The sequence below is a fragment of the Erythrolamprus reginae genome, chromosome 1 (assembly GCF_031021105.1).
Source record: "Erythrolamprus reginae isolate rEryReg1 chromosome 1, rEryReg1.hap1, whole genome shotgun sequence".
NCBI lineage: Eukaryota > Metazoa > Chordata > Lepidosauria > Squamata > Dipsadidae > Erythrolamprus > Erythrolamprus reginae.
In genome coordinates this window covers 372,608,724-372,621,053 of record NC_091950.1, presented here as the reverse complement: position 1 = coordinate 372,621,053, position 12,330 = coordinate 372,608,724, and the positions used below count along the sequence as shown (strand labels likewise).

Sequence of the window (12,330 nt, the reverse complement as noted above, 5' to 3'; positions counted from 1 at the left end):
CTGGGGACCTGAAAGGGAGAGAACAGGCTTCAATTGAATGCTGGCAAAACCAAATGATTTTGAATGCATGGGGATCCAAAATTCAAGACTTCGTCATCTTTGACTCGGGATAAGGTGGGACTACTCCTCACAGATCTGATCTGCAACTTGGGGGTTCTCCTGCCTGAAGAACAGGTGGCAATCACTGCTAGGAGAGCCTGTGGATAACTTTGGGTTGTGTGCCAGTTGCTGCCTTTTCTGGATCAGAAGTTGTTGTTGTTGTTGTTGTTGTTGTTGTTATTATTATTATTATTATTATTATTATTATTAATTAGATTTGTATGCCGCCCCTCTCCGCAGACTCGGGGTGGCTCACAGCAGTGATAAAACAATATACAGTAACAAATCTAATATTAAAAGTCTAAAATAACAAATCTAACATTAAAAGTCTAAAAGACCCATTATTTAAAAATCATACACACAAACATACCATACATAAAACTACATAGGCAAGGGGAGATGGCTCAGAAGTCCCTGCAGTTAGTCATTCAGGGCCTAATCATCTCATGGTTAGACTACTGTCATACACTCTACATGGGGCTACCCTTGAAGAGCATTCAAAAGCTAAAGCTGGTACAGAGTGTAGCAGCATAGGTAGTTCTTGGGGTGCAGAGGTGTCCATGAAACATACTGCTCCATGAGCTGCATTGGCTATCAATCTGCTTCCAGATGCATTTCAAGGTGTTGATAATCTCTTTAAAGCCCTTGGCGTAGGTCCAGGTGAGTTAAGGAACCATCTCATTCCACTGGGATTGGCTGGTCCCACCCGTCCCAGCAAAGGAGGCATTCTGTGAGTCCTATTGGCATGATTTATTCCAGTTAGGGGGCCCAGATATAGGGCCTTTCTCTGCTACTGCGTTTGTCCTCTGTAACACTTTGCCCCCTTATGAGGTTGGCCCCAACCCTCCTGACCTTACATAAGAGCCTAAAGACCTAAAGATCGATGGGGGAGCATCACAGTGGAGGTGGTTGATTGATTAACAACAGATCCCACTTTTCCCTAACCATGCGCCCGCTTTCCTCCCTCCCTTTATTTATCTAACCTCTTTCTTTCTTTCTCTCTCCCTCCTTCCCTCCCTCCCTCTCTTTCATTTAGCTCTCATCTATCTATCTATCTATCTATCTATCTATCTATCTATCTATCTAACGTATCTGTCTGTCTGTCTGTCTGTCTGTCTGTCTGTCTGTCCATCTGTCCGTCTGTCTATTCATTCATCTAATCTTTTATGATTGTAAGCCATCCACAGTTACCCTGTGGTAAGATAGGCGGCCAATACATTTTATAAACTAACTAACTAACTAACTAACTAACTAACTAACTAACTAACTAACTAACTAACTAACTAACTGTTCTTTCTGGGTCCCCCCAGACGCCAACATCAACCAAAAAGAGTAGCCAGACACACTGGTAAAAAGCAAAGGCAGTTTATATAATTCAAAGCAAACACAGGTAACAAAAACTGTTCTTACAGACAGGAACACTATGAAGCTTCACAGAGTTTTCACGAAGGCCAGGCAATAAAACAGGATTCTTGCTGGCAAAAACAACGCTGAAGATAATAAAACCCACGCCTCCCCCAAGTCTTCCAGACTTCTAGGCCACAAGCCAAGATCAGAGACGCCGAGGATCGAAGCAAGGTCACAGGACTCCCAATTGATAACTCTCCACAAGACTGTAAGGGCAGGCCTGCCTTTTCAACCCTGCTGAGGAGAACCACACCCAAACCCAGCTGTTGCCAATTCAGGGATGGAAATACCTTTCTAATTGGCCCCGTCTTTGAGCTGCTCGTCGCTGCCTCATGTCTATTATAGCCTGTGCGTCTTCATCCAATGAATCCAGGCTACTAGCTGGGGAGAGCCCCCCGGGGGTCTCAGGCTGCTCTCCCTCCTCCTCTTCCTGACGTTCCTCTCCCCCGTCTGCCTGGTCCTCCCCCTCCTGTTCACTGTCCTCCTCCTCTGGGCATGGATCCGGCAGAGATCCAGCCGGTCCCTGAGGAGCCTCAGGCTGAATCACAACACTAACTAACTAACTAACTAACTAACTAACTAACTAACTAACTAACTAACTAACTAACTAACTAACACACACACACACACATACATACAAAACTTGGCAGTTTTAAAGAACATAGATTGCATTGTTCTGTACCACATTCCAAAAGGAATTTAGCTTTTGTCAACTTGTCAACTACCATTTTCTTTACTGTAGTTAGATAGAATCTAAGCCCACTAAGTATCCCTTGGAACTCAAATTCTTGTTTACACAGCCTTTTAATTAAGAAAAAAAGAAAAAAGAGAGGGAGAAAATTATTTTATCAAATATGAAATAAGCTGAAACATGACACCCTCATAATAAGATAGTGGTAAGTCATCCATTACATGAGGGATATTGCTTTTAATATTGGACAAATTGTGTCTTATGCCTACAATTGTGGAGAAATATCCCAGAAAATGAAAAAGGGCCCCTGGGGATCTAGGGAATGCCAAGGCCTTCATGTTCCGCAGTGTCTGCTTAAGCTTTCTGGTTGTGCAAAGCACATTCCGCATGGCCTGGATGAGAAAAGCCTAATGATATCTCAGTACAGATATACGCAGGGCAACATGAAAGCACACTTCATGAATGCACATTAATTCCCCTCTGGCTTATTGCAGAATTTATGACCCTAAGCTTTCAGTAGCTAGCTCATTTCTAAGAAACACATCAAGGCTTGGCTTCCCCCCCCCCCCCTATCTTCCAACTGGCTTTCTTCTGTCGCCTCAGTTTGTTGTAAATAGACTTGAAAAACCATTTGATCAAAAGGCAAGCTGTCGATCTGAAATCAAATATAACATTCGGTACTGCAGCGAACTGTAACTATATCAAGAGGCTCAGTCGGAATTTACTTGAATTTATAGATTTCAATCCTGACTTCGCAACTCTTTATAATCTTGCTGTGTAACATTACCTCAATTGTGCAATAATAATCTCAGTTACTAGAGAGATGGAGCCACCAGGGAAAGTCAAGAATGCAAAAGGCAAAACAAAACTGCATCCTGTTTCTTAAGAATAAATCCCATCAGTCTTGTCTCTGCCTTCTAGGAAAAAGTAGTCTTTCTCCTGAAAATGGCCCTGAGGGTGGGGAAATTAAGAGTTCTTTATGGCACTGAATACCTGGACACAAGAACCCCTAGAAAAGGAATCCTTACAATAATTACAGTGATACTTCATCTTACAAACACTTCATCATACAAACTTTTCGAGATACAAACCTGGGGTTTAAGATTTTTTTGCCTCTTCTTACAAACTATTTTCACCTTACAAACCCACCGCTGCCGCTGGGATGCCCCGCCTCCGGACTTCCGTTGTCAGCAAAGTAACCGTTTTTGCGCTGTTTGGATTCCCCTGAGGCTCCCCTCCATGGGAAACCCCACCTCTGGACTTCCGTGTTTTTGTGATGCTGCAGGGGAATCCCAGCAGCGCAAAAATGGGCGCTTCGCTGGCAATGGAAGTCCGGAGGTGGGGTTTCCCAGCGAGGGGAGCCTCAGTGAAATCGCAGCAAAACACAGAGGTCCGAAGGTAGGGTTTTGAGGACTTCAGCGAAGTGCTCGTTTTTGCAATGCTGGGATTCCCCTGCAGCATTGCAAAAACACAGAATTCCGGAGGTGGGGTTTCCCATGGAGGGGAGCCTCAGGGGAATCCCAGCAGCACAAAAATTGGCGTTTCGGCTGGCAAAATGGGTGAATTTTGGGCTTGCACGCATTAATCACTTTTCCATTGATTCCTATGGAAACATTGTTTCGTCTTACAAACTTTTCACCTTAAGAACCTCGTTCCAGAACCAATTAAGTTTGTAAGACAAGGTATCACTGTATCTCCATTTTTAATAATTCTACAGAATAATGAAAGCTCAAGGAGAGACAATCTGAAACTCAACGTTTTCTACTGTAGCATTGGAGCCTGGAAACCCTGGGATTAATTGCAGAAGCCACAATATAAACAATTACCTTGCTTCCCTGCACTTCACTCTACACTCTTTATTCCCACTAACCGTTTTACTGAAGATCTACCATATTTGCAAACAGCCACAATTAGTTGAAATTAAAGTACTACTTTTGGGTTGATGTTCACCTCTCAGATCTTCACCAAACTGATGTCAATCTCCTTTGCAAAAAGCTACATATCTGAGCATGGGCACACTTATTTACATAATTTCTTGATCAGAGGTCCATCAAAAATAAGATCTTTTTCAACATGTTTTATTTAGTAACTGATGTTTGGTCCATGTGAATATGGGGCTGAATTTATGGATGTGATTATCCTGTCTTAAAAGCAAGCTTCAAGGCTGATTATGTAGAGAGAATCTGCCTGACACACTTCTGTAATTTAATTGCACATTCCTGCTAGATCTGCAAGTCAGCCAGCTATTTTATCTGGTTCAGCATTTATAAGACATTTATAAAATAGACAGATGTGGCCTTTAATAATACTGAATTGCAATTTCTTTATTCCTGGGTGACATGGGTAAAAAAGGCAATATTTCATAGATCCATGATATAGCTATACTTTTTATTTCAACAACGTTCCTGGCAAAATGACATTTCTATGGAAGAATGCATTGAATTTAAAAAACAAAGTTATTTATACGTGATTGTTCACACTGGATTTAAGCCACCCGTTCATCTCTTTGTTCTCTCTTACCAGAATCATTATCATGGGCATCAGGTAGAGTAAGATACACATTATTCTTCTTCTTGGCTGGTACTGTCTCAGTCAAACTGTTTGCTTTCTCTGAATCACTGGAAAAGAGCAGCAACAGGATAAACATGTTAATTATCATTAACCTAAAGGGCAGAGTATATGCTAGAGCCAGAACACCATAGTAGATGAGGGCTTTGAATAAAACTTGGCAGACCCAGGTTCTAGAACCATATTCAACCGCAAAGATTCAGCGGGTGATTTGGGGACAATTGTTTTATTTCAGCCCCACCTACCATACAGAGTTGCTGTGGGGAAACAAAGGAATAGGAAATGCTTCTGCAGAAAGATGGGAGAAATTTAAACAACAGCAATAATCAATCCTAGAAAATGAGCATCTATCAACCTTGAAAGATGAAATGTGTGTGCATATTTATTTATTTGTTTGTTTGTTTATTTATTAGATTTGTATATGACATAGTTGTGGCCAAAAGTACTCAGGCAGCAAGGATTTCTGTCAAAAAGACAGAAGTTTGTTGTATCACTATGTTTGTTGGTTGTGATTATCTCAGGGACCGCCTTCTGCTGCACGAATCCCAGCGACCAGTTAGGTCCCACAGAATGGGCCTTCTCCAGGTCCTGTCAACTAAACAACGTCGTTTGGCAGGACCCAGGGGAAGAGCCTTCTCTGTGGCGGCCCCGGCCCTTTGGAACCAACTCCACTCAGAAATTAGAATTGCTCCCACCCTCCTTGCCTTTTGTAAACTTCTTAAAACCCACCTCTGCCGTCAGGCATGGGGGAACTGAAATATTATTTCCCCCTAGGCCTTTACAATTTACGCATGGTATGTCTGTATGTATGTTTGGTTTTTATAGTAAGGTTTTTTTTAGTTATTTTAGTATTGGATTGGATTGTTACATGCTGTTTTTATCATTGTTGTTAGCTGCCCCGAGTCTACGGAGAGGGGTGACATACAAATCAAATCAAATCAAATCAAATCAAATCAAATCAAATCAAATCAAATCAAATCAAATCAAATCAAATCAAATCAAATCAAATAAATAAATAAATAAATAAATAAATAAATAAATAAATAAATAAATAAATCACAAGCCATACTGTGTGAAAAGTTTGATAAAGCAAACTGCCAAGGCAGGGAGATGATGTCAGTGGTAATCAATGCACTTGGCTTAATTTGACATGTTTTAGCAAAGTGTGGCTTCTGCTAATGAAAATCCGATAGTTTGTTTTTTTCCTACCTGTAAAGGCGGGAAAGTGTGATACACTTCCTAGTGTGGAGAATTATGTTATGTTCTCCACCATAATGAGGAAAGTTGTCTTCAAAATCAAAATTATACTAGTTATCACTGGCTCATAACTAACTACAGGTTGTGACTGTTGTGTGTGGTGTATGGCACAGAATGTTTTTATTATTTTTATCATTTTCTTTATTACATGATATTCTAATCCCTGTCAGCTGTCCTGATTTGCGACTGAGTGGGCACCCTGATCATTTCACGCACCAAATCGATCTGTTCATGGTGCAGAATAGAGAATGGGTCACCTGATGGCCTACTTTCCATCTCTGTTATGTACATAAAATAATTTAGACTGGTTTTGCCTCCCAAGGACAATTTCATCTGTGCATCACCCTGGGGGGGGGGATCATTGACCCTCTCAGAGGGGATCCGCAACTTGGGCGTCCTCCTCGATCCACAGCTCACATTAGAGATACATCTTTCAGCTGTGGCGAGGGGGGCGTTTGCCCAGGTTTGCCTGGTGCACTAGTTGCGGCCCTATTTGGACTGGGAGTCACTGCTCACAGTCACTCATGCCCTCATCACCTCGAGTCTCAACTACTGTAACGCTCTCTACATGGGGCTACCTTTGAAGAGTGTTCGGAAACTTCAGGTTGTGCAGAATGCAGCTGAGAGAGCAATCATGGGCTTCCCTAAATATGCCCATGTTACACCAACACTCTGCAGTCTGCACTGGTTGCCGATCAGTTTCCGGTCACAATTCAAAGTGTTCGTTATGACCTATAAAGCCCTTTATGGCATCGGACCAGAATATCTCCGGGACCGCCTTCTGCCACACGAATCCTAGCGACCGGTTAGGTCCCATAGAGTTGGCCTTCTCCAGGTCCCGTCGACTAAACAATGTCGTTTGGCGAGGCCCAGGGGAAGAGCCTTCTTTGTGGCGGCCCCAGCCCTCTGGAACCAGCTCCCCCCAGAGATCAGAATTGCCCCCACCCTCCTCGCCTTTCGTAAGCTCCTTAAAACCCACCTCTGTCATCAGACATGGGGGAATTGAGATATTCCTTTCCCCCTAGGCCTATACAATTTATGCATGGTATGTTTGTGTGTATGTTTGGTTTTTAATAAGGGTTTTTAGTAATTTAAATATTAGATTTGTTTTATGCTGTTTTTATTATTGTTGCTAGCAGTGTTCCCTCTAATTTTTTTTGGGGGGGGAGCGGAAAAGTATAGTGTCTGAGCGGCAGTCCCTTCAGGACTGGGTGGCACAGAAATAATAAATAAATAAACAAACAAACAAACAAAAAACCCACCCTGTTTTGCCTCAGAGAATTTCAAAATAAAATACTGTACTGTGTGTCTATAACAGTGAGCTCATAATAGGGCAACTCTATCAATATAAAAATGCCACTTAAATAGTTGAGCTAGTTTCAAACTAGATTTTGATTTTCTTTCTCTCTTCCTTACTCCCATTCTTTTTCTTTCTCTTTTCCTTCCTCTCTTTTTTCTATCTGTTTCTCTCTCTTCCTCTCTTCCTCTCTCTCTCCTTCCCTCTCACCCTTTCCCTCTCGGCTTCTGGGCAGGTTTGGAAAACACTGAGTTGATGATGATTTTTAAGTGAGCGATTGCTCACTGCTCAGCTTAGAGGGAACTATGGTTGCTAGCCGCCCCGAGTCTACGGAGAGGGGTGGCATACAAATCTAATAAATAAATAAATAAATAAAATAACCAAAGACTATTTTCTCTGTACAGTTCATGCCAATTATCCACAGAATTGTTTCCTATGTTTCTGACAAGTTGTGTCCTTTTTCTATAAGGATATAGATCAGGGTGGGTTCTAACTTACTTCGCTGTCAGGTCGCTTCTTCCTGCGCCACTTGAATACTTTCCATGCGTGTTCATGCGCAGTGCCAAAAACCAAGCTTCTGCCTATGCACAGAAGCAAAAAACAGCTTCTGTACATGTGCAAAAGCCAAAAATAAGATGGTGGCACCTATGGTGCTGCCATTACAGCATGTTCAGGGGCGTGGCAAACTGCGATTGCTCCCGGTTTGTTGCGCTGGGAGAAATTTCCACTACCAGTTCTATAGAGCCAGTCTGAACTGGGAGCAACCCACATCTGATATAATGTAATTTGTGGTTATTAAATCCCTTGTGCTGTTTATCTCCTGTCTTTCATTCATTTTTCTCACACTCTCTCGTTTCTCCCTCTACCCCTCTCTGCTTTTTGGCTGCCCTTTGTCCCGTTGCTTTTTAGTCATGTTTATATTTGCTGATGTTTAATAAATAAACATCAAGTTATATTTTTGATAGCTGAACTAAGCAGTGTGTCTTCTTGCTCTAATCTGGATGTAAGCGCCCATTGCAAGTGGACTGGGTGGCAAGTAAACTGGAAATTACCCGCAGTATTTTTCCACCAACTAAATAGTGCTGCACACGACCTTTGAGAGCAGCAAAAAGAGCAGACATTCCTGGAATGGAAATGCATTTTCTGCTCAGAAATTAAGGTTTGTTTATATAATTGAAGGGAAAAAAACCCTAGGATACTGCTTCTGCTATTAATAAATAAAATTCTAGGAGATATTTTAAGTATTAAGTTGGTATGTTTGCACTGATATGCAATGTTTATTTATTGAATCTGTATCCTTTTTTTTAAATCAAAGGGCTTGGGACAGTATTCACTTCTTTTCTTCCCTTTCTTACCCATTTTTTCCAATAACTCAGTGAAGGTAAGAGAAAGAATAACTCTAAAACTAATCATAGTAATTTTAGTAAGATTTTTAGACACATACATACAAGCCTACTATAATGTAATATCATAATTGGGAATAGGGTGTATGGTGTGCTCAGGGAGGGGTAGCATCTCTGGTGTTGGGGCAAGTTGTGTTCTTTTAGGGCAGTTCATTCACCTTTGGTCCCCACCTGTCACTCAATTCTCACCTGTGGCTCCTAGTAGCTATAGCATGTGCAACAGCCACACTTCGGGCAACAGCTTCAACAGGCTGGCCAAACCCAGTTGAGAGTAGACAATGGGTCATTGACCTTCGGCAACATAGGGACTTGTCTATCCTGAGTGTGTGAAGACATTTTCCAGTGGACTGAGCAGATGAAACCTACTACAATAGGTCAACGGTCATGAAGGCGGTCTCTGCAAGCGATGTGGTTTGGCAAGACATGAAAGACGCCCTGGTCAACCACTAGAAGAAGGGAAACTTCTTCTGCAAACCTCCACTGCCTTGTGGCTACATCCATTATTGGAAAAGGCTTCAGGAGTAAACCTTGAGGCAAAATCTGGAACCGGAGTCCCGGAACAGTTCGTGACTGTGTACAGCCACCTTCTGATCACTCCTGCGATGTAGCTGGAACCAATCGTATTGGCTTTTGCCATTCCACTGGATTATTTCAGAGACGTGGTGAGTGAGGATCTGCTGCTTGGGTAACAGTCTATCCTCCATACTAACCTACCTAGGCTTCCTACTCTGGGGAGTCCAGAGCATGATACCATGGTCTTTCAAGACTAAAGGATGCCAATGCAAATTGAGAATGGTTTTTTTTTCATTAAACAGAAAAAAAAGCAATCAAGACTTTAAAAAGTATCACAACTGGTTTAGCAAGTTGGACCCACAAACTCTATAATGTTTGTGTACTCCCACAGCCAACAATTGGCCTTAATTTAATATGAGTGACATTGATTTCAATAGGTCCAGCCTTAAATATACCTGTTGTGTTTGGGCCTGGGCCAGCCATTGCTCCCACAGATGGGAGAGACACGGCACAAAGTGAATGTGAAAGCCTGGCTGACAGCCAGGAAGATGTGGCAGACAGCCAGGAGGACCAGGCCACTGGGACGCAGGATTCAGCAAACAGCCCAGGGGATTTGACATACAGTCCCTCAGACAGTCTTTCATCTCTGGATTCTTCTTAGCCGAAGAGCTATGCAAAGAAGGGATCGCTTGAAGGAGTATTACAAGTCATTATAGGAGCACCTGGGCTTGGTGTGGTTCTTATACTGAGGGCTGGGTGTGGTTCCCTTAATGAGGGCTAAAGGTATAAAAGGGAACAACGGCCCAAGGCAAACTGTGCCTGTTTATCTGTGTTATTTTGTGGTTCCTGCTCTGAAGTTTTGGTTCCATGCCGTTGGAGTTTTCAACCCAGCTTTTTTAGACAAGTGGGAGGTGAAAATTCTGGGACTTGCTGTTTGCTACAAAGATTCAAAAGGACTCCTGAAACGTCTTTGCTCATTCCAGGTTGTCTTTGTTTGTTTTTTCCTGTGTTTTTGTATGCGGCTGAAGTAAGCCTTGCACTATCATTGTTTTTGGACACTAAGAACTGTTTTGAGTAACCCTTTTCTATTCATTTAATACAAGTTTGCTGATTAGCAGAGCACGTGTGTGTTTGATTTCTTTTCCTTGGACTATTACACATTGCCTGAGCCAGTCAAGCAGAACAATATCTAAATCTGAATCCCATTAAAGGATCTTAATATTAGTTTCTAGAAAGAGAAGTGAGAAAGGCCATTTACAAGATGCTTCCCATTGAAGTATAGCTAGACATATCTGAGCGTATATGACTCATTCTTAAATATATGTGTTTGTGTGTGTATAGTGGCAGGAAGAAACACTGTCTAAGATAATCTGAAACAAGATCATTTAGGGTTTTAACATGCTCCTTGAATTAAGCTTCCAAATTAAACAGTTTTTATCTTTTTAAATATTTTATTAATTTTCCACTTTTAAAAAGAAAACAAAAAAGTAAATACAGAAGAAAATCAAAGAAAATTAAATTAATAATAATATATACAGATATTAGCATTATAGTAGCATTAAAATCATTGTATTTATATTATATTAATTATACACTAGACTATAATTTATCTGAAGTATATAAATTAGTACACATTTTTTTCCATTAACAAAATAATTTCATATGTACTTCAATGATTTATCATTCAGGCTATATAATCGCGCACACACATACGCCAAATTGTAAGCTCTAGATTTTATTTGTTACATACTTCAAAATATTTAAGAAAATAAAAATAATAAACAAATTAACATTATTAAAACAACTGTAAAGCAAAACTAAACTACCTACAGTATACCTTTCTTTATCTTAACACATATTTTATCGTTGTATATATTTCCCCAAGTAATCCTTTATGACCCTGTGCTCCTGCTTTTCTTCAATAAGAACATCTGTCATCTATCCATTGACTTTTGTTACTATGCGACTTAGTATTACTATTCTATAATGGTTATGTTCTATCTCTCTAAATCAGGTTTGTCATTTTAGTTATTTATTTATTATTATTTAATTTAATTCAATTTCTGTTTGCATTTGTGAATGATGAACTTAATGCTAATTTTATTTTATGTTACTTAAATATTTCCTCTCTTTGAGCCATTTATACCATCCTTCCCAGGCTGTATAGAAATCCGACTCATCTTTAAGTTCCATAGTCAATTTTGTCATTTCTGCACATTCCAAAACTTTAACTATAAAATTAAAAGTTGTAGGAATTGTTTCTTTCTTCCATGTTTGGGCATAAATCGGAGGCTGCTCCTCAGTGACGTAGCATTGAAATTAAATTAAATTAAATAGTTTTTAATTACATTAACACTGTGATTATGATATATATGACAATGTTAGCTCAAGCTTGTGCGTCAGTCACATTCAACGCAAATAAAGTTTTAGTACATTACTGTAATCCAGTTTGTTAACCTACCCCATCTGTCTTGTTTCAAAAAACAATCCCTATTAACCCAGGCATATGTAAGATAACCATGATTCTGGGACCAGATGGTCTATTAGATTGCCTGTATTTTGCTTTTCTGTTGTTTTAGAATTAAACTGAATTTATTCATTATTTTTAAGCATGGATGGTTTATTGGGATATTTTGACTTAAAGTTGTTGTTGTTGTTGTTGTTGTTGTTGTTGTTATTATTATTATTATTATTATTATTATTATTATTATTATTATTATTTAGATTTGTATGCTGCTCCTCTCCGAAGACTATTCACTTCTTGTGAACCACTCCCAGTATAGAAATAAAATCAATCAATTAATACTACCAATGAATAATGTATTGGATTTCAAGTCCCATAATCCACTCTGAAGTTCTCCCACATAGGGAAACCTACTGTCATCAGAAGGGCATGAGTGACTGCTGATATATACTGTCTTCCATTTTTATTCACCGCTACTCAAGATCAGTAAATAATCAATCAAGGATTTCATCAGTGTATGGTATTAAATAGGAACCATTGTCCCCAAGTAGATGTTTTGTACTTTTATCATGCTTTGACATGAACAAGCAACATCAATGAAAGAGAACAACAAGCAAGCTCTGCTAGTGTA

General features: G+C 40.2%; 1 protein-coding gene across 2 annotated transcripts in view; it reads right to left on the bottom strand.

Moving 5' to 3' along the window:
* Nucleotides 1-12,330, bottom strand: part of TTC7A (tetratricopeptide repeat domain 7A) — a 215,511-nt gene that overhangs the window by 74,238 nt on the left and 128,943 nt on the right. For both annotated transcript variants that reach the window (XM_070734576.1, XM_070734577.1), the window contains one exon: nucleotides 4,718-4,815. In XM_070734576.1, the coding sequence (XP_070590677.1) occupies nucleotides 4,718-4,815 (98 nt within the window). The remainder of the gene's footprint in view (nucleotides 1-4,717; nucleotides 4,816-12,330) is intronic.